The sequence below is a fragment of the Rhinoraja longicauda genome, chromosome 21 (assembly GCF_053455715.1).
Source record: "Rhinoraja longicauda isolate Sanriku21f chromosome 21, sRhiLon1.1, whole genome shotgun sequence".
Taxonomy (NCBI): Eukaryota; Metazoa; Chordata; class Chondrichthyes; order Rajiformes; family Arhynchobatidae; genus Rhinoraja; species Rhinoraja longicauda.
In genome coordinates this window covers 4557563-4584190 of record NC_135973.1, presented here as the reverse complement: position 1 = coordinate 4584190, position 26628 = coordinate 4557563, and the positions used below count along the sequence as shown (strand labels likewise).

The 26628-nt window shown below is 47.0% G+C and overlaps 1 protein-coding gene across 2 annotated transcripts in view; it reads left to right on the top strand.

Annotated features, from left to right (window-relative positions):
* mmd2a (monocyte to macrophage differentiation-associated 2a) overlaps positions 1–26628 on the top strand; it is a 41017-nt gene that overhangs the window by 5644 nt on the left and 8745 nt on the right. Inside the window, exons 1-5 of one of the 2 annotated variants that reach the window (XM_078417629.1) lie at positions 1775–1884; positions 8656–8737; positions 13922–14082; positions 18547–18621; positions 22523–22624. In XM_078417629.1, coding sequence (XP_078273755.1) covers positions 1853–1884; positions 8656–8737; positions 13922–14082; positions 18547–18621; positions 22523–22624 — 452 coding nt within the window. In that variant the 5' untranslated portion in view covers positions 1775–1852. Of the gene's footprint in view, positions 1–1774; positions 1885–8655; positions 8738–13921; positions 14083–18546; positions 18622–22522; positions 22625–26628 lie in introns of those variants that run through there. The other variant, XM_078417628.1, reaches the window with a different exon arrangement.

The window sequence follows — 26628 nt, the reverse complement described above, 5'->3', positions numbered from 1 at the left end:
TCTCCTAGTACTTGCTCAGCCTACAATGAGGGCTTGTACAATGAGGGCTTGTACAATGAGGGCCTGTACAATGAGGGCTTACTGCACATGAGTGCTCTGGATGATGTGAAATAGCATGTCGTGACTTGGAAACTGGAATATATTTATACAATAATGCAGGGATAATTTATTCTGTCATCTAAATTAGGGCAGCACAGTGATGCAGCTGGTAGAACCACTGCCTCACAGCACCGGAGACCCAGGTTCGATCCTGACCTCGGGTGCCGTCTGAGTGCAGTTTATACGTTCTCCCTGGGACCGCGTGGGTTTCTCCGGGTGCTCGAGTTTCCTCCCACATCCCAAAGACGTGCGGGTTAATTGTCCTCTGCAAATTGTCCCTAGTGCTGGCAGTGGATGTGAAAGTGGATAGAACTAGTGCGAACGGGTGACCGATGATCAGCATGACGAGCCTATTTCCACGCTGTCTCTCCAAACTAAACTAAACTGCATGTCATTCATAATTAGTCAGGTTATGCAAGAACTACACTGTCTGTTCTATTTATAGTCATTATAGAGAGTAATGGCCAGGAACAGACCAGATGCTCACATAATCTACACAATGCAAGTGGTCGGTGTTCATCCCGTTATCAACCTGCATTGATCAGTTGAACTGGGCAGATTGAGCCAAAATACAGGGTTGGCGCATAAGATGCTCAGATCTACTTTTATAATTCAAACAGCATATGTGACATTTCTACACTTAATTAACTATTCTGTTCTGTGTACTAAACACAAAGTGCTGGAGGAACTCAACGGGTCAGACAGCGTATGTGGAGGGAAATGGACAGATGACATTTTGGGTCGAGAACTTTCTTCAGACTGATTGGAGCAGGGGGAGGTGGGCGGAGGCTGGAAATTAGGGATGGGGAGGGGGGACGATAAAGCCTGGCAAAGTGATAGGTGGATACAGATGAGGAGGGTGGGGGCTGATGGGTAGATGGGTGAAGTAAGTGACAAACGCTGGAGGTAAAAGTTTTTCAGTTTAGTTTAGAGATACAGCGAGGAAACAGGCCCTTCGGCCCACCGAGTCCACACTGACCAGCGGTCCCCGCACATCTATATACTAAAACTCTAGTTTGTTATCATATCATATCATATATATACAGCGCGGAAACAGGCCTTTTCGGCCCACCAAGTCCGCGCCGCCAAGCGATCCCCGCATACTAACACTATTAACACTATCCTACACACTAGGGACAATTTTTACATTTACCCAGCCAATTTACCTACATACCTGTACTTCTTTGGAGTGTGGGAGGAAACCGAAGATCTCGGAGAAAACCCACGCAGGTCACGGGGAGAACGTACAAACTCCTTACAGTACAGCACCCATAGTCAGGATCGAACCTGAGTCTCCGGCGCTGCATTCGCTGTAAAGCAGCAACTCTACCGCTACGCTACCGTACCGTTATCTTGTTTGTCACTGAACTTCAGCCAAAACGGTACACGATAGCGCGACAATTTTAAGCCCACCTTACTCACCATTGTCACTTTAGTGATAATGCAAGTAGTTTTATTGAAATCAGTGTTATATTTTTTAAGTTATTCACATTTTTAAGTTTAAAAGGAGGGGAGGGGTTGGTGGGAGAAACGTGAGCGCAGGGAAAGAGGGTGGGGGCGACGTCCATACTCTGACTCAGACTCACTACCACAGCCACGTGCCTTCCTCATTATTCCTGCTGCTCCATCAGTTCCTTCAGCCTGTTTCGATGGGCTGCATGTCATCCTTCAATAACCACTTTCGAAGAAGCTATTTGAGGAAATGTTTTTTGAGGAAGCTATTTGAGGAAATGTTAGATTGTGTGGCATTATCATGGGGTGGAATTATCATGAAACGTATTCCAGGTAAAACATTATTCCTTTTATCCTGTATCTGTTCACTGTGGACGGCTCAATTGTGATCATTTATAGTCTTTCCGCTGACTCGATGGCATGTAACAAAAGGCTTTTTACTATACTTTGGTACACATGACAATAAACTAAACCTAACAATAGACAATAGACAATAGGTGCAGGAGGAGGCCATTCGGCCCTTCGAGCCAGCACCGCCATTCAATGTGATCATGGCTGATCATTCTCAATCAGTACCCCGTTCCTGCCTTCTCCCCATACCCCCTGACTCCGCTATCCTTAACAGTTCTATCTGGCTCTCTCTTGAATGCATTCAGAGAATTGGCCTCCACTGCCTTCTGAGGCAGAGAATTCCACAGATTCACAACTCTGACTGAAAAAGTTTTTCCTCATCTCCGTTCTAATTGGCCTACCCCTTATTCTTAAACTGTGGCCCCTGGTTCTGGACTCCCCCAACATTGGGAACATGTTTCCTGCTTCTAACGTGTCGAACCCCTTAATAATCTTATACGTTTCGATAAGATCCCCTCTCATCCTTCTAAAAGGAGAAAAGAAGATGGGGGAAAATCTTTGATGCTGAGGATAATTCTGGAGTTACCGAGAGCTTCAGTATACGACAGGAGTCACAAATAACACATCAGTACTTTACAATAGGGAGTGTTTTGGAGACATATGTCGTCCTGTTGTACGTTGATTGTTTTACGATCCAGCTGAGTAATGTTATTGTGGTGAATAGCAGGTCACTGGGCCTCTGTTTACATGACATTTGCTTCCTTGCTTAATAATTCAAACCCTGATAGGGAATTCTGATAAATTGTTATGACAGTCTGGTTTACAAATCACAGATGCTTCATCCATTACATTGTGGTAACAAGGATTTAGAAGCAACGAGATCTTATAAGAGAAAAAAAACATCAGTGTGTGTCCTGATCAGAAAGCCTTTTTTAAAAATCCTTATGGCAACTTAATTTGCTGGCATTAGTAACTGGATTACGTTATCCATCTGAGAGAGACCAGAGGGAGGCCATGTAGCTCATAATATCGGCTGTTGTTGCCCTATTTACTACCTAGTGTCTGCATTTTTGGCAATTGTAAGCCGAGAGTTTGGCGTGTTTAATTGTCATAATTACCGGCCGCCGAACAATTAAATTCTCACTCGCTGGAGCTTAACGAACCCGCATACGCAATAATACACAGATAATGTATAACGATTAAAAAATACCATAAATTAATAACGGTAATACTAGGTAACCATAGTAACACAAACATCGAAGTCCACAGTGCAACCAAAGACAGAGTCCATGGAAGGTCAAGGTTGGCATGGTTGTGTTGGGTCATGTTCAAGACAATAGACAATAGGTGCAGGAGGAGGCCATTCGGCCCTTCGAGCCAGCACCACCATTCAAAGTGATCATGGCTGATCATTCTCAATCAGTACCCCGTTCCTGCCTTCTCCCCATACCCCCTGACTCCGCTATCCTTAAGAGCTCTATCTAGCTCTCTCTTGAATGCATTCAGAGAATTGGCCTCCACTGCCTTCTGAGGCAGAGAATTCCACAGATTCACAACTCTCTGACTGAAAATGTTTTTCCTCATCTCAGTCCTAAATGGCCTACCCCTTATTCTTAAACTGTGGCCCCTTGTTCCGAACTCCCCCAAGAGCCTGATGGTTGCTTGGACGCGCCTGTTCTTGAACCTGGAGGTCATGGTTTTCAGGCTCCTGTACCTTCTTCCCGATGATAGTCGCAAAATGAGAGCATGGCCAGGGTGGTGTAGAACAGCTGGTAGATTTAGCTTAGTTTAGTTTGGTTTAGAGATACAGCGTGGAAACAGGCCCTTTCGGCCCACCGGGTTCGCGCTGACCAGCGATTCCCGCACATTAACACTATCCTATACCCACTAGGGACAATTTTCGCACTTACCAAGCCAATCAGCCTACATACCTGCACGTCTTTGGAGGACAGGGTGTTGGGTTATTTGGAGATCTGCTGTCTCACGGCACCACACACGTGGGTTTAATCTTGACCTCGGCTGTTGTCTGTGTGGAGGTTGCACGTTCTCTCTGTAACCACATGGACTTTCTCCGGGTGCTCCTGTTTCCCCCCACATCCCCAAGATGTGTGGATTTGTAGGTTAATTGGCCTCTGCTAATTGCCCCTAATGTGCAGGGAGTGGATGAGAAAGTGGGATAACATTGAACATGTGTGAACGGCTGATCGATGATCTGTGTGGACTCGTATCCTTGTAATTAATCTTTCATTCCCCACATTCTCCAGTCAAACATCAGGGGCAAAGTTTAGAGGAGACGTGCAGGGCAAGTTCTTTTAATGCAGGGAATGATGGATACCTGGAACGCAATGGTTGTGGAGTCAAGTACGATAGTGGGGTTCAAGAGACTTTTGAATAGGCACATGGATATAGACAATAGACAATAGACCATTCGGCCCTTCGAGCCAGCACCGCCATTCAATGTGATCATAGCTGATCATTCTCAATCAGTACCCCGTTCCTGCCTTCTCCCGATACTCCCTGACTCCGCTACCCTTAAGAGCTCTATCTAGCTCTCTCTTGAAAGCATTCAGGGAACTGGCCTCCACTGCCTTCTGAGGCAGAGAATTCCACAGATTCACAACTGTCTGACTGAAAACGTTTCTCCTCATCTCTGTTCTAAATGGCCTACCCCTTATTCTTAAACTGTGGCCCCTGGTTCTGGACTCCCCCAACATTGGGAACATGTTTCCTGCCTCTAACGTGTCCAACCCCTTAATAATCTAATATGTTTCGATAAGATCCCCTCTCATCCTTCTAAATGCCAGGATATGCAAGGAATGGAGCGACATGGATATTATGTGCAGGTGAAGGAGGTTAGTTTAACTTGGCATAGTGTTTGGCACGGACATTGTGGGCCAAAGGGCCTGTTCCTGTGCTTTACTGGTCTATGTTTCATTTCTGGAGTTAGCAGGTGTATTATAGACAGGGAAGCTGTAATATGCCAAGGGTGTTGGGTACATGGAATGAGCTGCTGACGGAGGTAGTCGAGATATGGACCACATACGGGCAAATGGGACTGGGCTTAGAAGGGGCATCTTTGTCAGCATGGACAAGTGGGCCTAAGGGCCTGTTACCGTACTGTATGACTCTAGGCGGGGTTTAATGTCTGGTTGCCTCACATACCCCTTGTCATCACACTTGTAAGAGTAAGAGGCATCTAGACACATCGTTCCTTCAATAATCTGAAGCAGCTGGCTCAGAATTTAAAGTAATTCTAAATGGATGAGGAGGGAGTGTGAACTAGGATAAATAAAGCAGGTAGACGCAAAATGCTGGAGTAACTCAGCGGGAGAGGCAGCATCTCGGGAGAGAAGGAATGGGTGACGTTTCGGGTCGAGACATCTTCAGATAAAGCAACATCTGTTTCGAATGAGGAGGTTAAACATGTCCACAGTGACTGTTCACAGGATAATTAATGCCTCTTTCTTTTTTTCTTGAGATACATCATGTGAAATCAGCAGCAACAGCCTGCATTTGTTATTGGTTTTAACATTGTAAAGCACCCCATATCACATCACTGGAAGTAATGAAACAAAATTGACAGTGCCACTCTTGGGAGAGGTCAAAGAAGAAGCAAGTATTGTCTCAGAGAGAGACGAGGGATGTCCAAGATATCGGGTCTTGCCATTTCAGACAGACATCAAACAGACGATTTATTGAATTAAACCATCCCACAAAAATAAATTCAAGGCAGTTTAAATCGAGCTGCATATCACTCTGCACCCTCAGAATCCAGCTACACACAAAAGCGGTGTACAAAAAAAACAGTGAAAAAATAAAATCACCTTATGCTGGTTCCTATGGCAACAATCGTGGTAATTCAGATTTTTTTTTTACACCATGAGAGAAACGATGGAACAAAAAACCTTGGATCTCGAATGAAACTGAAGCATGGTTTTAAGGTGGTTGCCTGGCAACACTGGAGCTGATTGAGGGGCTGGGTTACAACTGTTTTGCATCCTTTGTATTGAATAGATAGGGGAAGTGCAATGTGATCAGAATGTAGATCGGTTGGATAGTGAGCTGCAGTTTGGTTACTTCACTTGTGGAGGCTGTGAACTTACTTCAGGGGCACTTTGGTCATTTAAACACAGCTTGTGTTTTAGCAAAATAGGAAAGGATGTTAATGATCAGAATCAGAATCAGAATCAGAATAACCTTTATTGTCATCCAAAAAAACAAGTCTTTTGGACGAAATTCCGTCACCCGCAGTCCAACAATAAGAGCAATAGAAATAAGTAATAACACACACAATCACAAACCAACACAAAACAAAAATGAAAGAAACATCCATCACAGTGAGCCTCCTCCAGTCACCTCCTCGCTGTATTTATTCACAAAATGCTGGAGTAACTCAGCAGGTCGGGCAGCATCTCAGGAGAGAAGGAATGGGCGACGTTTCGGGTCGAGACCCTTCTACAGACTGAAGAAGGGTCTCGACCCGAAACGTCGCCCAGTGATCAGACTGAAGATGGGTCTCGACCCGAAACGTCGCCCATTCCTTCTCTCCTGAGATGCTGCCTGACCTGCTGAGTTACTCCAGCATTTTGTGAATAAATACCTTCGATTTCTACCAGCATCTACAGTTATTTTCTTACACCCCCTCACTGTGATGGAAGGCCAGAATGTCTTTTCTCTTCCCCTGCCGTCTTCTCCCGCGGTCAGGCTGTTGAACTTGCCACGTTCCAGGCCGCGCTGGACGGTGAAAGGTTCGCAGCGGGCCGACCTAGATTATGTTAATATTTGTTGGTACTTGAACCTGTTTGCCTCATCTTTCTCCTCTGAAGTCCCGGCTGCACTGCAGAGCATAGCTATCATCTGTTCTTTCTCAATTCATTATTTTTGGCTGCCTTTCACTTTGCTCTTGCTATTCCTGGACATTCCTTCTGCAGATTCTCAGTTTAAGTTGGGGCAGGGGTGGGGGGGGTGGGATGGGATAAGGTCGTCCTCACCACGCCTCACGCCATTGATGAGGTGGCAGTGTCAGGACATTTATTTAGCCCAGGATCCACACTAGGGGATTGGACACATTAGAGGCAGGAAACATGTTCCCAATGTTGGGGGAGTCCAGAACAAGGGGCCACAGTTTAAGAATAAGGGGTAGGCCATTTAGAACGGAGATGAGGAAGAACTTTTTCAGTCAGAGAGTGGTGAAGGTGTGGAATTCACTGCCTCAGAAGGCAGTGGAGGCCAGTTCGTTGGATGCTTTCAAGAGAGAGCTGGATAGAGCTCTTAAGAATAGCGGAGTGAGGGGGTATGGGGAGAAGGCAGGAACGGGGTACTGATTGAGAGTGATCAGCCATGATCGCATTGAATGGCGGTGCTGGCTCGAAGGGCTGAATGGCCTACCCCTGCACCTATTGTCTATTGTCTATTGAAAGACGTGTTGGTTTGTAGGTTAAATTGTCCCTCAGCTGTAGGATAGAACTAGTTTATGGGGTGATTGCTGGTCGGCACGGACGGACGCAGTGGGCCGAAGGGCCTGTTTCCGCATTGTATCTCTCAAAGGCTAAGACCAAAGTTAAAAGAGTTGTCCCCTGTTCACCCCATTCACAGGTCCCACATGAGCTGCAGGAGTCACTGCTGTGCCTCAGCCAGTGGCTTAGAGTACGTACGTCACAATATTGACATTTTACTCTCTGCGCCACTCTGATGGGTGCCAGGCAGAGTTTGGCAGCCAGCACGCCCTCGTTTGTGCTAGCCTACTCCAGACAAGCTGGGTCGCTGCCTGCCAAGATTAAACAAAGGAGAGGGGGGGGGGGGTGGGGGGGGGTGCGGGGATCAGCGGCCAATAATGCGCGCTAAAGAGCAGGAGAGGTCAATGCCTTCTGCTCATTCTAGCCGGTGCTGTTTATTTGTGACCGTACACAGTCTACAAAGTTTAAAAAATCAGATTTTTAATAATATGTTTAACCTGTTCAGTGCCACCCCCCACGTACACTCAGGTCATGGCCAATGGTGAAAAAAAACTTGGCAGTGAACACGTTAATTTTTAATAGGTGTTATTTAATAGTATAAAAAATGGACATTTTTAAAAATCTGATTTTTTATAATCGGTTGTCTGATTTATACACGATACGAACGATAGAACTTTATTTATCCCAGGAGGGAAATTGATCTGCCAACAGTCATAATAAACACAAAATACATGAAACATGAAATTAATGTGACTTGTGGAAAGGATTGGGGATGTGCAAAGATTGGGGGGGGGGGGGGGGGGGGAGTCAGGGGGGAAACTGGAGCACTGGGAACAAACCCATGTGGTCACAGGGAGAACGTGCAAACTCCACACAGACACTCCCAGGGTGGGGTTCACAAGTTATAGGAGTAGAATTAGGCCATTCAGCCCATCGAGTCAACTCCGCCATTCAATCATGGCTGATCTCTGCTTCCTAATCCCATTTTCCTGCCTTCTCCCCATAACCCCTGACACCCGTTCTAATCAAGAGTTTGTCTATCTCTGGGTGTCTGGTGCTGTGAGCCAGCGGTTCCACCAGCTGCGCCAGTGTGCATGAACACACTGGGTGAGCTCTGGAAACATCTGACTTTTGTACAGGTTTGCCATTGCTCCGTTTCCCTGTACTAAATGGAGAGAATACGGTGTCCATTTGTTGCAAGGAAAACAGCCCATTGGGGACAAGGGGTGGGAAAATGGCACGGATATGAGACAGCCGTGGTGCCCTTTCACAGATAAAGATATTATTTTCTTTACAGGTTTATGAATAACAGAGTTCCCGCCCATCGGAGATATGAACCTACAGAGTATGAACACGCGGCCAATTGTGTCACACATGCAGTAAGTATCGGGACATCTTACATTCACTGAAGATAGACACAAAGCGCCGGAGTAACTCAGCAGGTCAGGCAGCATCTCTGGAGTAAAAGGATGGGTGACGTTTCGGGTAAATACCTTTCTTCAGATCAGTTCACTGAATTGTGATCTTTGGTGATCTTATTGAAGTGTATAAAATCGTGAGAGGAATGGATCGGGTAGATTTACAGAGGACGATTATCCTACAAACCCACACGTCCTTGGGATGTGAGAGGAAACCGGAGCATCCGGAGGAAACCTATGTGTATCTTGCTCAGAGTAGGTGAATCGAGGACCAGAGGACACAGGTTCAAGGAGAAGGGAAAGAGATTTAATAGGAATCTCAAGGGTAACATTTTCACACAAAGGGCGAGGGGTGTATGGAACGAGCTGCCAGAGGAGGTAGTTGAGGCTGGGACTATCCCAACGTTTAAGAAACAGTTAGACAGGTTTGGAGGGATATGGACCAAACGCAGGCAGGTGGGACTAGTGTAGCTGGGACATGTTGGCCGGTGTGGGCAAATTGGGTCGAATGGCCTGTTTCCACACTGTATCACTCTATGATTCTATGAATGTCTTCTATAAGATTAAATCAGTAATATGTTTGAACGAGGAATTTTAAAGCAAGGATGAGAATTTTACATTAAAAAATATCACTTCTCCCTGAGCCCTGATAGGGCGGCACAGTGACACAGCTGGTAGAGCCGCTACCTCGAAGCGCCAGAGACCCAGGTTCAATCCTGACCTCGGGCACGGTTAGTGTGGAGTTTGCACGTTCTCCATGTGACCACATGGGTTTCCTCCGGGCGCTCCGGTTTCCTCCCACATCCCAAGGACGTGCGGCTTTGTAGGATAATTGGCCTCTGTAAATTGCCCCCTAGTGTGTAGGAGGTGAATGAGAAAGTGGGATAACATAGAACTAGTGTAAACGTGTGAACAATGGTCAGCGTGGACTCGGTGGGCTGAAGGGGCTGTTTACATGCTACATCTGTAAACTAAACTAAACTAAACCAGACTAAACAATGTAAATCAGCAGTGTTTTGATTCATCTCAAGTTTACATATAACCACAAAACCTGGCATGAGAGGCAGGGGGTGACATTTGCAGTTTATTTAGAGTGCTGAGTATAGTTCTCGGCGTTATATTGCAATAGTTTCAGAGACAAAGTCCATGAGACAAGTCAGCAATGGGGTAGAGGTTTAGTTTAAGACGAAGATGGACACTAAATGCTGGAGTAACTCAGCGGGACAGACAGCATCTCTGGAGAGAAGGAATGGGTGACGTTTCGGTTCGAGACCCTTCTTCAGACCAGTCAGGGGAAATTGTAAATGTAAAAATTGTCCCTCGTGTGCGTAGGGTAGTGTTAATGTGCGGGGATCGCTGGTCGGTGCGGACTCAGTGGGCCGAATGGCCTGATTCCGCGCTGTATCTCTAAACTATAAAAATCTCATTCAGCGACATATCCTAGACTGATTCTGTGTATGACTGAAGAAATAATGCATACATTTCACATTAGAATGACACTGTTTCCTATCCGACAGCTGTTTGCACATCAGAATTCTGAACAATATTACAGCTGAATAATTTATTATCCTTCGGAAGAGTGCTGCTCTATTTAAAATCAACTGACTTAATATTAATCAGGTGGATTATCTTTAGCGAGTTGATACAAGATAGAGTTTAAGAGAATAAGCACCAGGCCATTAGCAGTAGAGGGATTATAATGTCACCTCTGTCCTCTGTCTATCACTGTTCTAGGTTTGTAATTAGATCCTAGTCAATGTCTTGCAGTGGAATCGAGGGTGTGGATGGTACTGGTCAAAGGAAATTTGCAACTGTGGGCGGCACACATTGCTGCAATGGTAAAGCTGCCGCCTCACGCACCAGACACAGTGATTGAGGTTCGGTCCTGACCCCTTGCACGTTCTCCGTTTGACCACGGGGATATCCTCCGGGTGCTCCGGTTTTCTCCCACTTCAAAGACGTGCGGGTTTGTAGGTTAATTGGCCCTCTGTAAATGAGCCCCAGTGTGTAGGGAGTGGATGAGAAAATGGGCTAACATAGAACTGATGTGAATGGGTGACCGATGGTCGGCGTGGTCTCGGTGGACTGAAGGGCCTATTTTCCACGTTGTATCTCTAAACCTAAACAAAACTGTTCCAAATGGCAGTTTGAATCACGTCAGTTGACAAACAGAAGGCTGTGCCTCTTTTCTGTCTTGGAATCTAATTTTATATTTCATCAGGTAATCAAATAAATTAAATAGAACATTATCACATGTCCTTTTGTTAATTTTCTCTTCTAAGTCAAAAATTTCCACATCACAAAGCTGAGGATTACCGACCCCTTTCGCACTTCGTCATTTACAGCACTGACAAGTTCTTTGGTCTGTTGGTCTGCATGGGCAATTTGGGCCGAAGGGCCTGTCTCCATGCTGTACGTCTCAGTTACTCTGAATTATACCAAGGCAGCACACAAGAATGGGCACATTTCCTGCACCATCGTGTCCCATTCAAGTTTATAGTGTACATGGACTGAGGTTATATATAGACTGAGGGCATTTCTGATCGCTAGATTTTGGACAAGCATCTGGAGACTGGAGACACCAGGAGAGGCTGGAGAGACCAGGAGAGGTAGAGGCGGGGGTAGGCCTGGATATCTTTGAAACTGGAGCATTCAATTGATGACGAAGACTAATGAAGACCTAGGGCTTGATGGATACCATGAAAAAAAAACTCGAGCTACAGTTTATTGCATTTGTGGGAAGGAACTGCAGATGCCGGTTTATACCGAAGATAGACACAAAATGCTGGAGTAACTCAACAGCTCAAGCAGCATCCCTGGAGGTAAAGAATAGATGACACTTCGGGTCTGAACCCTTCTTCACTGGTTTATTGCATGGATTGTCCACGCGGTTTTGGTAATGGGCCCATTGCAGCAGGCTTCAGTAACTCACATGAGCCAAGAGCACAGGAACTACTGGGCGCGACTAGGCTTGTATACACTGGAATTTAGAAGGATGAGAGGAGATCTTATCGAAACGTATAAGATTATTAAGGGGTTGGACACGTTAGAGGCAGGAAACATGTTCCCAATGTTGGGGGAGTCCAGAACAAGAGGCCACGGTTTAAGAATAAGGGGTAGGCCATTTAGAACTGAGATGAGGAAAAACTTTTTCAGTCAGAGAGTTGTGAATCTGTGGAATTCTCTGCCTCAGAAGGCAGTGGAGGCCAATTCTCTGAATGCATTCAAGAGAGAGCTAGATAGAGCTCTTAAGGAAAGCGGAGTCAAGGGGTATGGGGAGAAGGCAGGAACGGGGTACTGATTGAGAATGATCAGCCATGATCACATTGAATGGCGGTGCTGGCTCGAAGGGCCGAATGGCCTCCTCCTACACCTATTGTCTATTGTCTATAACTACAGAAACACCTTGAGCAGGACCTTCCACGTGCTTCTGAGCTCTTTTTGCCTGCTGTTCATCGTGATAACAAGCGAAGATTAACTAACAGTCCAAAAGTCCCTGAGGAAAGCATCTCAGACTTGGCTTTGAGCCGATTGACTTGAATATACTCATGTGGACCTGATAGAATAGTCAATGCCAGGTGTGTCTCAACAGTTGGGATCCCCGGTGACTGTCACCTTAGAACCAATCTCTTATTTCAGAGAGGTGTAGTATGACTGAAGTTATCCTCTGACCTAATTAAAATAGTCTTTCATTGAAAATCTTAATCCAGACCCCCCCCGCAAAAAAAGAAACTATAAAATGATCACATGTAAATAACCTGACATAGAGTCGCAGAGCTGTACAGCACGGAACGAGTCCTTCGGCCCACCTGGTCCATGCCGACCAAGTTGGCGTATTAGACTCGTCCCATTTGCCTGCATTTGGCCCATAGCCTTCCAAACCTTTCCAATCCATACATCCATCCAAAAATTGTCTGTGTATACGCTTCAAAAGTTTCCTCTGTCAACTCATTTTTTCACATGGTGTTGATTTGGCTTGGATCAGCCGGCTGGGAGGGCCACGGACAGACTCTCGTGAGTCACTGCAGATGGTGGTACAGGTGCAGGTACAGGAGGGGAAGCAAGTACTGCTGATGTTCAGGCTTCCGTTTCTTTACCGGATACGCACCCAGTCAAGAACGGTTCCACTCAGCTGGGCAACGGTGGAGCGAGTCTGAAGAAAGGTCTTGACCCGGAACGTCGCCCATTCCTTCTCTCCAGAGATGCTGCCTGTCCCGCTGAGTTACTCCAGCATTTTGTGCCTATCTTCGGCACAAACAAGGAACCGCACATGCTGGTTTACAAAAAATGGACAGCAGCTTTTGGAGTAACGCAGCGGGTCAGGCAGCACGTCTGGAGAACATGGAGAGGTGAACAGGGAGAGAACATGGAGAGAAGTCGGGAGGCTTCTTCAGACTGTGGTCAAGGGATGGTGGGAGAAAGCTGGAAAAGAGGTGGGGGCGGGACAAAGCCTGGTCTCGACCCAAAACGTCACCTATTCCTTTTCTCCAGAGACACTGCCTAATAATAATAATCCTTTATTCGTCCCACCACGGGGAAATTTGCAGGGTTACAGCAGCAAAGTGGATAGCAAAAATAAATAAGCATTCATTAAAAAATAAAATAAGTGCCTGACCCACTGAGTTGCCCCAGAATTTTGTGTTTATCCCGGCAAGTGATTTATATGTGGAGAGGGAGGGGGAGGGGGGGGGGTGTTTGGACAAAGGACGGGGGTGAAAAGACAAAAGGTAGTGCGAGTGGTACTTTCTGCAGCACCTCATCATGCAACGTGAAGCTTGCACTGAGGGCCATACACACATTACGTTGTACAGCACTCAGCACCTTTTTTGTTTAATACAAAGAGCTTTTCTTCAAAGAAACACAAACGCAGGGTAGTAGCAAAATCAAGACTGCCATTGGCAGTTGTCAGATTAAAATATTGCCAACTTTATCTCCAATGCACTCAACCCCCCCCCTCCTTGGCGACCAGCGTTCACGGAAGGCCTCCAGAGTCCCCATGGACACGGCCTGCTCCCTCTCCAGGGACATGCGGGCACTGACAGAGGGGCGGGCAGTGGGCTCGGGCAGCACACAGCACCCTGGCCATTGCTGCCAAGAGTCGTTTATCAATGCGGTGTCCTGAGTCAACATGCTTTTTGCTTTCAGTTGTGGATCGTCCCCAGTATCCTCGGAAGTTCCATCCTCTGCGGCCTTTCCGATGATCAGTGGCAGGTGATCACAGCATGGATCTATGGGTTCGGACTGAGTGGTCTTTTTATTGTCTCCACTGTCTTTCACACCATCTCCTGGAAGAAAAGCCATTTGCGGTAAGTGATGTAGGCTTGTTCCGCATTCCAGCACAGGCGCGGTGCTGTGCTGTGCCCGGAGGGCTGATATAATTAGTGGGAGGTTGGAATCATGCTACAAGATGAATCTACAACCATACAGCAGAATCAGGCACAGTGTCAGCATCTTGCACAAAAAAATACAAAGTGCCGGAGTAAGTCAGCAGGTCAGGCAGCATCTCAGGAGAAAATGGATAGGTGACGTTTCGGGTCAGGACCCTTGTTCAGAGTTACACTAGTGGAGAGGTGAAAGCTGGAAGTGAGGTGGGCAGGACAAAACCAAGTATGAATAGACGACATTTTGGGTCTGGATTAAATGTCACCTATCCATGTTTAGAGATGCTGCCTGACCCGCTGAGCTACACCAGCACATTGGTGGGGGGGGGGGGGGGGGTGAGTGGGGCAGGTGGGGGCAAGGTGGGGCAACCTTCCTGGGGAATTTAAACCGATGGAGTTGGATGATAACAGAGAGCGGAGAGGATTAAACAGGAAGAAGATAACCAATGACAGAGTTGTCAAGTGCTTATCGGAAACACACAAAACTCCGCAGGTACGGGTAGTCTGACATAAAGAGATAGGGCGTGTTCAGCTCGTCGGGCAACAACTGTGGAGAGAGATACAGAGTTTCAAGTCATAGTACCATGTGGACAGTCACGACGGTGCAGCGGTAGAGTTGCTGCCTTACAGCGAATGCAGCGCCAGAAACGCGCGTTCGATCCTGACTACGGGTGCTGTCTGTACGGAGTTTGTACGTTCTCCCCATGACCTGCGTGGGTTTTCTCCGAGATCTTCGGTTTCCTCCCACACGTACAGGTTTGTAGGTGAATTGGATTGGTAAATGTGAAAATTGTCCCTAGTGGGTGTAGGATGGTGTTAATGTGCGGGGATCGCTGGTCGGCGCGGACCCGGTGGGCTGAAGGGCCTGTTTCCGCGCTGTATCTCTAACCTAAACTAAAGAACATCTCACAGTACAGCACAGGAACAGGCCCTTCGGCCCTCAATGATTGGGCCAAGCGTGATGCCATGACAAAATCATACCCGCTTGCTCGTGATCCATATCCCTCCATTCCCTGCATATCCATGTGTCCATCCAAAAGCCTCTCAGACGATACCATCGTATCTGCCTCTACTAGCACTCCTGGCAGTGCGTTCCAGGCTCCTGCAACCCTCTTGAAGTTGGAAGACATGGAACAGTACAACACAAGGACAGATCCTTCGGCCCACAATGTCTGTGCCAAACATGATGCCAAAATAAACTAATCTCTTCTGCCTGCATGTGATTTGCATCCCTCCATTCTTTTCCAATCTGGAGTCACCCCAGTCAGTCCTTCACAATGCTACCTCCAATTCAATAGGCAATAGACAATAGGTGCAGGAGTAGGCCATTCGGCCCTTTGAGCCAGCACCGCCATTCAATGTGATCATGGCTGATCATTCTCAATCAGTACCCTGTTCCTGCCTTCTCCCCATACCCCCTGATTCCGCTATCCTTAAGAGCTCTTGAATGCATTCAGAGAATTGGCCTCCACTGCCTTCTGTGGCGGTGAATACCACAGATTTACAACTCTCTGACTGAAAACGTTTTTCCTCATCTCCGTTCTAAATGGCCTACCCCTTATTCTTAAACTGTGGCCCCTGGTTCTGGACTCCCCCAACATTGGGAACATGCTGCCTGCCTCTAGCGTGTTCAACCCCTTAATAATCTTATATGTTTCGATAAGATCCCCTCTCATCCTTCTAAATTCCAGTGTATACAAGCCTAGCCGCTCCAGTCTCTCAACATGTTCTGGTATACTGGTATCTGTTCATCATTAGTTGTTCATAAATAAGTGAAATAACATTGTTATGTGCTATTATTATTGTTATTTGTACTTAAAATAATAATGTTAAAAACAGTATTTAAAAATTTCCCCTCTGCCGGTTGCTTTATTATGGTAGAAGTGTAAACTCAAATTACTGAACAAAATAGGGTGGGGGTAAATTTACTTTCGAAATGTTCAAAAGGGGTAAACGGGACGAAAAAGTTTGTGAACCCCTGCTTTAAATCTTAGATGGACATAGAGTGCTGGAGTCAGAGAGCATCTCTGCCAGGAAAAGGAGAGGTGACGTTTGGGTCAGGTCCCTTCTTCAGACTTATCTCAATGGAACGTGAATAAGGGAGGATGTTCCACTGGGGCTATCCAGAAGAGTGGGGAATGTGGGCTTCATTCCACATTCCCAGACCCACCAAGTCGCAAGCATCGTGGTGCTTCGTGGAGAGAGGGGCCAGAACTTTGGTCACATCAACAACACATTTGCACCGATTACGAAGCATCGTTTCTTTAGTCGGTGCCAGACACTGGGTTTTTAATTTGTTGATATTCTGCCACCTGTCAATTGATTAATTAAATATGAAACATAAACCCTCAACAACGTGTAAATAGACCAGAATAATGTTGTCAGGCAACTGGTGGCTTTATGTAACTAAGACTAGTAATATCCTCCTTGTCAATACTGAGTTGGCAATGGACCAGAGAGTCATGTCATTATATTGTGTCCTTTAAAAAAAGGGAAATTCAATTTTTTTCTTTTTCAACATTCTTTCGACAATCTAATTGGTTAGTGTGTGTTTGTGTGTGCACACATACACAAACCCTCACCTACACAGACATGCACACACACATGCAAACACACAAACATACAAATACACACGTGTGTTTTGGGTGTGTGCATGTGTGTGGAGATGAGGGTGTATGTGTGTGCACGCTGGTGTGTGTTCGTTTATGCATGTGCATGTTTGTGTGTGTGGATGTGCATGTAATAGTGTCATACAGCACGGAAACTGGCCCTTTGATCCAACTTGCCCACACCGACCAAGGTGCCCCTCTACACCAGTCCCACCTGCCCCGTGTTTAGCCCACGTCTCTCCAAACCTTTCATAAGATCATGTAATAGTAGAATTAGGCCATTCGGCCCATCAAGTCTACTCCGCCATTCAATGATGGCTGACCTATCTCTCCCTCCTTATCCCGTTCTCCTGTCTTCTCCCCACAACCTCTGACACCCGTACTAATCAAGAATCTATCTATCTCTGCCTTAAGTATATCCACTGGCTTGGCCTCCACAGCTTTCTGTGGCAAAGAATTCCACAGGTTCACCACCCTGTGAATCTTTCCTATCCATGTACCTGTCCAAATGTCTCTTAAACCTTATAATACCTGCCTCAACTACCTCCTCCGGCAGCTGTTCCCAATACCTTCCACCCTCTGTGGAAAAGGATCCCCCCCCAGGTTCCTATTAACTCTTTCCCCTCTCACCTTGGACCTAAGTCCGCTGGTTCTTGATTCCCCAACTCTGGGTAAATGACGTGTACATTCACCCAATCTATCTATTCCCTTCATGATTTTATACACCTCGGTAAGATCACCCCTCAGCCTCCTGTGCTCCAAGGAATGAAGTCCTAGCCTGCTCAACCTCTCTCTATCACTCCGGCTCTCACGTCCTGGCAACATCCTTGTGTGGGTGTATAATAACAAGGAACTGCAGATGCTGGTTTATACCAAGATAGGCACAAAAATGCTGGAGTAACTCAGCGGGTCAGGCAGCATTCCTAGAGAACACGGATAGGCGGCATTTCGAATCGGAACCCCGAAAAATCACCAGTCCCATTTTTCCGCCTTCTCCCCATAACGCTTGATGCCCGTTCTAATCAAGAATCCAACATCCATTTTACCCACCTATTTCACACACCCTTCCATCGTCTGCTTTGATCTGTCCTTTTCACACCTTAAATCCACTTTGTACCCTTCCAAATCTCGAGTTTGCCTCTCCTCTGACTCTTGTCTGAAGAAGGGTCTCGACCCGAAACATCACCCATTCCTTCTCTTCAGAGATGCTGCCTGACCCGCTGAGTTACTCCAGCATTTTGTGTGTGTGTGTCTGAATTTAGAAGACAGCATAGTTATCATACAAAAGGGGTAGGTCATTTAGAACTGAGATGAGGAAAAACGTTTTCAGTTGTAAATCTGTGGAATTCACTGCCTCAGAAAGCAGTGGAGGCCAATTCTCTGAATGCATTCAAGAGAGAGCTAGATAGAGCTCTTAAGGATAGCGGAGTCAGGGGGTATGGGGAGAAGGCAGGAACGGGGTACTGATTGAGAATGATCAGCCATGATCACATTGAATGGCGGTGCTGGCTCGAAGGGCCGAATGGCCTCCTCCTGCACCTATTGTCTATTGTCTATATAAAAGAGTCTGACCCATTTTGGGGGTTTTCAGGGAGAGGGACAGTTCTGATTACACCCGTTTTAATTGGAAACATTGCAACGCCTCTGTGCTGAGCTAGGATTACACTTAGAAGGACGATGTCCTATTTATTCTTTGTGAAGCAAATCAATGTTTATGTAAACTTTGTGCCTGGATGACACACAGAGGAATTCTGCACAATTATCTTCTTTCTCTCTCCAGAACAATGGAGCACTGCTTGCACATGTTCGACAGAATGGTGATCTATTTCTTCATCGCTGCCTCATATGCCCCCTGGTGAGTGAACAAACGACTAAAGGTTGTGACTGTAAAGGTGATAATCAGAAGAACAGATGGCATCGGCGTAGAGACGGATGAAAGTGCAGACCCGAGAATCTTGAGCAAAACACAAATCACCCGCTCACACTAGTTCTGGCAACCAATATTCCACTCACTCCTTACACACTGAGACGTCAATTAACCCACAAACAGCGCACATTTTTGGGGATGTGGGCAGTGTTGCCGCGCTGATTTATTAGGTGCCGGAGCTGTCATTGGTTCCGGAGCATCCGCTGTTAAATTCCCCGCTGTTTATTTTGGCCTTTTGTTTTAAACAGCGGAGCCGGAGCGGCGCTCCGGTGAACCCCGGCAGCACTGCAACCCCCCGGAAGTGGGAGAAAGCGGAAAACCCAAGGAAAACCCACGCAGTCACGGGGAGAACATGCAAACTCCCCAACGGGCAGCACCCGAGGTCAGAATCGAACCTGGGTTTCTGGTGCTGTGAGGCAGCTGTTTCACCTGCTGCACCAGTGTGCCGCCCCCAAATTAGTTCCATCCCTTGAGAAGACCGTAAGGTCTTAGAACAGTACACAGCAGTTACTTCACACAGGACCCTGTGTGAATTGTGGAATTCTCTGCCTCAGAAGACAGTGGAGGCCAATTCTCTGAATGCATTCAAGAGAGAGCTGGATAGAGCTCTTAAGGATAGCGGAGTCAGGGGGTATGGGGAGAAGGCAGGAACGGGGTACTGATTGAGAATGATCAGCCATGATCACATTGAATGGCGGTGCTGGCTGGAAGGGCCGAATGGCCTACTCCTGCACCTATTGTCTATTGACCCGAGGAAGTACTTGTTCCAACCATGGGGATTTATCCATTTTATTGCACTTTAAGCCCTTCCATTGCTGCTCTTCAACAAATCATACCTGATCTCAGACATCACAACATCTATATCTGATTCCTTAGCTTCCATGATAGTCTCCTCAGTAAAAATGGATGAGAACAGTCGGTTTAGTACTTTGCACACAGCTTTATGTCGAGTGTCTTTATTTATATATTTTTTCACGTTTGTGTGATTTATTCAGAAGTTGCATTTATTCTCGAAATGTGACTTTAAATAATCCACACGTTTCCAAGAGCATCACCTAAAAAAAAAAGAGTTATTAAGCACAGAAAGTAATCGCAGATGCTGGTATACACAGAAGATGGACACAAAGTGCTGGAGTAACTCAGCGGGTCAGGCAGCATCTCTGGAGAAAATGGATAGGTGACGTTTCGATTCGGGACCCTTTTCAGACATCCCAACCCAAAACGTCACCTATTCATTTTCTCCAGAGATGCTGCCCGACCCGCTGAGTTACTCCAGCACTTTGTGCCTATCTTGTGTTATTTATTCATCTAATGTATGTCTGGGTTCAAGACTACATTGGCAATTGCTTTAAATTGACAGTAATAATCCTTTCTTATTTTTCCACATTCATGGATTACCCCGACAGCTTTAATACTAGGTTTGGTCTCCTAGGTAATGCAGTTATGAATTAAATTGCTAAATTTAGCAGGCTGCAGGGTTTAAGTTTGCTCTGTGCCTTGCTGCTGATGATTTGTGTTGTGCCTGACGGTTTATTTTATTGCTCGGGGATGAATTTCTCCTCATGAGTTTACAAATGAAGAAGTCCAATTGGTAAAACCTAACGTTATCCCTGCTGGGATATGACTGTAGCATCAGCAAGGCCATTGGGGCAGAGAGTGCTTAAACCCCATTCACTCCAATGTAGTCATAAGGGATAGGAGTAGAATTAGGCCATTCGGCCCATCAAGTCTACTCCTCCATTCAATCATGGCTGATCTATCTCTCCCTCCTAACCCCTTTCTCCTGCGTTCTCCCCATAACCCCTGACACCTGTAATCAGTGCCAGCTTCAGGTTATTTTAACACTAGGGGCAATATTCCTCACTTTTCCTGGGAGAATTACTGTATGCTCTTGGAGATGATATCAGTTCACTTGTTCTTGCAAACACCCACTGGCAAGCTGGTTGATGTGGGGACCAACTGCAGATGCTGGTTTATATCGAAGATAGACATAAAATGCTGGCAGTAATTCAGCGGGACGGGCAGCATCACTGGAGGAAATGGATAGGTGACGTTTCTGGTCAGAACCCTTCTGCAGACTAAAGAAGCCTGAGGAAGGGTTCTGATCAAAAATGTCACATCAATCCATTTTCTCCAGAGATGCTGCCTGTCCCGCTGAGTTACTGCCAGCATTCTGTGTCTATCAGCAAGCCGTAGGTGATGGGATTGATGGCTGAGTGAAAGAATTGGAAAGTATTTATCTTTCATAGAACATACACAGAACAGTACAGCACAGGAAGAGCCCCTTCGGCCCCCAACAATTAGTGAGTGGCACAATGGCACAGCGGTAGAGTTGCTGCCTTACAGCCCCAGAAGCCCAGGTTCGATCCCGACCATGGGTCAAGTCAAGTCAAGTCAAGTCAAATTTATTTGTCACATACACATACTCGATGTGCAGTGAAATGAAAGTGGCAATGCCTGCGGGTTGTGCACAAAAATAATTACAGTTACAATAAATAAAGTTAATAAGTTACTAAACATAGCACCAAAAGTGTCGACAAAAATTTAGTCTCTGGGGTTATCAAAGTTGACAGTCCTGATGGCCTGTGGGAAGAAGCTCCGTCTCATCCTCTCCGTTTTCACAGCGTGACAGCGGAGGCGTTTGCCTGACCGTAGCATCTGGAACAGTCCGTTACTGGGGTGGCAGGGGTCCCTCATGATCTTGCTTGCTCTGGATCTGCACCTCCTGATGTATAGGTCCTGCAGGGGGACGAGTGTAGTTCCCATGGTGCGTTCTGCCGAACGCACTACTCTCTGCAGGGCCATCCTGTCCTGGGCAGAGCTGTTCCCAAACCAGACTGTAATGTTGCCGGACAGGATGCTCTCTACAGCCCCAGAGTAGAAGCAATGAAGGATCCTCAGCGACACTCTGAATTTCCTCAGTTGTCTAAGGTGGTAAAGGCGCTGCTTAGCCTTACCCACCAGTGCGGCAATGTGCTGTCTGTATGGAGTTTGCATGTTCTCCCTGTGACCACGTGGGTTTTCTCCTCGTGCTCCGGTTTCCTCTCACGCAGGTTTGTCGGTTAATTGGCCCGTACAGACAGCACCCATAGTCAGGATTGAACCTGGGTCTCTGGCGCTGAGAGGCAGCAACTCTACCGCTGTGCCATCGTGCCACCCCATGGGTTCTCTGATCCTAAAATCCCTAGTTTTTATCGCCATGACTTAAGGACCTGAGTTAAAGGGGGAGGTTGGTGCAGGCTAGGACTTTATTCCTTGGATCCTTGGAGGGCTGAACTGATAGAGAGCTGTATAAAATCATGAGGGAAGTAGATGGGGTGAATGCACAGTCTTTTTCCCAGGGTAGGGGAATCAAGAACCAGAGGACAAAGGTTGAAGGTGAGAGGGTAAAAAAGTAATAGGAACCTGAACGGCAACCTCTTCACACAGAGGGTGGTGGGTATATGGAACAAACTGTCAGAGGTAGTTGAGGCAGGTACTATAACGGTATTTCATAAGGTCATAAGGAATAGGAGTAGAATAAGGCCATTCGGCCCATCAAATCCACTCCACCATTAAATAATGGCTGACCTATCTCTCCCTCCTAACCCAATCCTCCTGCATTCTCCCCATAACCTCTGATGTTTAATGGGCATTTGGACAGGTACATGGATAGGAAGGTTTAGAGGGAATATATGGGCTAAACGAAGGCAAATGGGACTAACTTAGATGGGGGCACCTTGGTCGGCATGGGCCAGTTGGGCCGAGCGGCCTGTTTCCGTGCTATATGACTCTACGACCTGCTCCATTGAACTGAATCAATTCACTGTGCTACTGTCTTGTCCAACAGGCTGAATCTAAGGGAGCTGGGACCGTGGGCATCTCACATGCGCTGGATCATTTGGATAATGGCCTGTGTAGGGACTCTCTATGTATTTCTGTTTCACGAAAGGTGAGTACCTCGACCGACTGAATGTGAAGCAGAAGATGCAGAGAAAATAGTGGCAGGAAGCTGGTATGGTGTTGGAGTATTTGGTTAAAGCTGGCAAAATCTGACCATATCACCCCCGTCCTTTACAAGCTCCACTGGCTCCCCATCCCCCAGAGAATCCAGTACAAAATCCTCCTCATGACCTACAAAGCCCTCCATAACCTGGCCCCATCCTACCTGACTGACCTCCTCCACAGACACACTCCCACCTGCACCCTCCGCTCTGCTGCTGCCAACCTCCTGTCCCCCCCATCCGGACCAAACTCAGATCCTGGGGGGACAGGGCTTTCTCCATCGCTGCTCCCACCCTCTGGAACTCACTACCCCAAACCGTCAGAGACTCCTCCTCACTCACCACATTCAAAACATCACTGAAGTCTCACCTGTTCAGCACTGCCTTCAACCACTGACCGTCACCTCACCTTCTGTCTCCTTTTTCTGTTTGCAGGGACTGGTTTACTAATTTATGGCCAGCCAAATGCTCACAAACACGTTAGAGATGCTTGTCAGATAAAGTAGGGGGAAGAAAGCTGGAAGAGAGGTGCGGGTGGGGACAAAGGCAGGCAAGTGGTAGGTGGGGATACAGGTGAGGGGGGGAGGGGAGGGGAGGGATGGATTAGATTGCCAGACGAGTGGTCAAAGACCAGAAATGAAAAGTCAAAAGGTTGTGAGATCATGGGTGAAGCAACATGAAAAGTGAAGCCAGAGGAAGCGATTTAGATGGAAGGGGAGGGGGGGGGGGGGGGGGCAAGGGGAAAGAAGGGGCAGGATTATGGGTGAAATGTGTGTATATCCAGGTTGATCACATGGAGGGGAAGGGGGGGGGGGTGGAGAAAGAGGGAAGTGTTTGCTGCAGGAAGGCACTGCAGATGCTGGTTTATACTGAAGTTAGCCACAAAATGTTGGAGCAACTCAGCGGGTCAGGCAACATCTCTGGAGAAAAAGAATAGGTGATAGTTTAGATTTAGAGATACAGCGCAGAAACAGGCCCTTCGGCCCACCGGGTCCGCGCCGCCCAGCGATCCCCGCACAGTAACACTATCCTACACCCACTAGGGACAATTTTTACATTTTCCCAGCCAATTAACCTACAAACCTGTACGTCTTTGGAGTGTGGGAGGAAACCGAAGATCTCGGAGAAAACCTACGCAGGTCACGGGGAGAACGTAACAAACTCCGTACAGTACAGCACCCGTAGTCAGGATCGAACCTGAGTCTCCGGCGCTGCATTCACTGTAAGGCAGCAACTCTACCACTGCGCCACCGTTAGCCCTGACGGGCTTGAAGGGCCGAATGGCCTAATTCTAATCCTATCACTTATGATCTTATGATGTTGTGATTATGATCTGTGGAGGGAATGGACAGGTTATGTTACGGGTTGAGACTGTCCCACAGACTGACGGCTCTTCAGAATTATTCTGAAGAAGGAATCCGATCTGAAAAGCCGTCGATCCATTCCCTCCACAGATGCTGCCTGCCCCGCTGAGTTCCTCCAGCACTCTGGTTTACTGAATGTTAAGCCTACACTGCCCCCTGGAGGCCAGTCTGCAAACAGTATTTAACACAGCCATGTACATCTTCTTCATCGGATCCTCTTGCATGTTCCAAGAGCGTACAGCTCACATCATTCTTTTTTAGATTTTTTTTTAGATTTAGAGATACAGCGCAGAAACAGGCCCTTCGGCCCACCGGGTCCGTGCTGCCCAGCGATCACCGCACATTAACACTATTCTACACCCACTAGGACAATTTTTTACATTTGCCCAGCCAATTAACCTGCGCGTCTTTGGAGTGTGGGAAGAAACCGAAGATCTCGGAGAAAACCCACGCAGGTCACGGGGAGAATGTACAAACTCAGTACAGACGGCGCCTGTAGTCAGAATCGAACCTGAGCCAATTATTTTGATGAAATTTATTTTTTAAGCTTCAGTAAATACTACAACTTCAAAAAGACTTCTGTTTGTGATGACATGACAAGGAGAATAAAAAGTAATCAACATTGATCAGAAAACATTTATATATTTAGATCACACTGTTCCAGAGTTAATAACATTAATAAAGGGTGGTGCAGTGGCAGAGTTGCTGCCTTACAGCGCCGGAAACCCGGGTTTGATCCTGACGACGGGTGCTGTCTTTACAGAGTTTGTACGCTCTCCCCGTGACCTGCGTGGGTTTTCTCTTTTTTTTAAATTACAAATACTTTATTCCAAATAAACAAGACAAACATACAAAGTGGTAGAAACATAGAAACATAGAAAATAGGTGCAGGACCTTCGAGCCTGCACCGCCATTCAATATGATCATGGCTGATCATCCAGCTCAGTAACCTATACCTGCCTTCTCTCCATACCCCCTGATCCCTTTAGCCACAAGGGCCACATCTAACTCCCTCTTAAATATAGCCAATGAACTGGCCTCAACTACCTTCTGTGGCAGAGAATTCCACAGACTCACCACTCTCTGTGTGAAGAAATGTTTTCTCATCTCGGTCCTAAAAGACTTCCCCCTTATCCTTAAGCTGTGACCCCTGGTTCTGGACTTCCCCAACATCGGGAACAATCTTCCCGCATCTAGCCTCTCCAACCCCTTAAGAATTTTATATGTTTCTATAAGATCCCCCCTCAGTCTTCTAAATTCCAGCGAGTATAAGCCTGTCTTTCTTCATATGAAAGTCCTGCCATCCCAGGGATCAATCTGGTGAACCTTCTCTGTACTCCCTCTAAGGCTAGAATGTCTTTCCTCAGATTAGGAGACCAAAACTGTACACAATACTCCAGGTGCGGTCTCACCAAGACCCTGTACAACTGCAACAGAACCTCCCTGCTCCTATACTCAAATCCTCTTGCTATGAATGCTAACATACCATTCGCTTTCTTCACTGCCTGCTGCACTTGCACGCTTGCTTTCAATGACTGGTGCACCATGACACCCAGGTCACGGTGCATCTCCCCTTTTCCTAATTGGCCACCATTCAGGTAATACTCTGCTTTCCTGTTCTTGCCGCCAAAGTGGATAACCTCAATTTATCCACATTATATTGCATCTGCCATGCATTTGCCCACTCTCCTAATCTATCCAAGTCACTCTGCAGCCCCCTAGCATCCTCCTCGCAGCTAACACTGCCACCCAGCTTCGTGTCATCCGCAAACTTAGAGATGTTGCATTCAATTCCCTCGTCCAAATCATTAATATACATTGTAAATAACTGGGGTCCCAGCACTGAGCCTTGCGGTACCCCACTAGTCACTGCCTGCCATTCCGAAAAGGACCCGTTTATTCCTACTCTTTGCTTCCTGTCCGCCAACCAATTCTCTATCCACCTCAACACTGAACCCCCAATACCGTGTGCTTTAAGTTTGTACACCAATCTCCTATGTGGGACCTTGTCGAAGGCCTTCTGAAAGTCCAGATATAACACATCGACTGGTTCTCCCTTATCCACTCAGTGTGATCAGATCAAAAGCTGCCTGTATCGGCAGTGTACAAAACACAATAAATATCAAATTAAAATCCCGCCAACTTTGTCAAGAATTCACGGAAGGCCTCCAGCGTCTCCATGGACACCGCGTGTTCCATCTCCAGGGACACGCGGGCACGGACGTAAGCCCGGAAAAGGGGTAGGCAGCCGACCTCTGTGCGACCGTCGACTAACCCGCTGCCTGGACCCACGAGCGGCCATCTTGGCCAGGCCCAGGAGCAGACCGACAGGGGGACCCCCTCCTCCCTCCCGACCCTCCCCCCTCTCTACCGGGTGCCCAAATATCAGCAGCGTGGGGCTAAAATGGAGCCAGAACTTGAGGAGCAGCCCCTTCAGATACTCGAACAGGGGCTGCAACCTCACGCACTCTATATACAAATAGTACACGGTCTTCTCTGGGTGCTCTGGTTTAACCTACAAAGCCAATTAACCTACGAAACCTGTACATTGTTGGAGTGTGGGAGGAAACCAGAGCAACTGGAGAAAC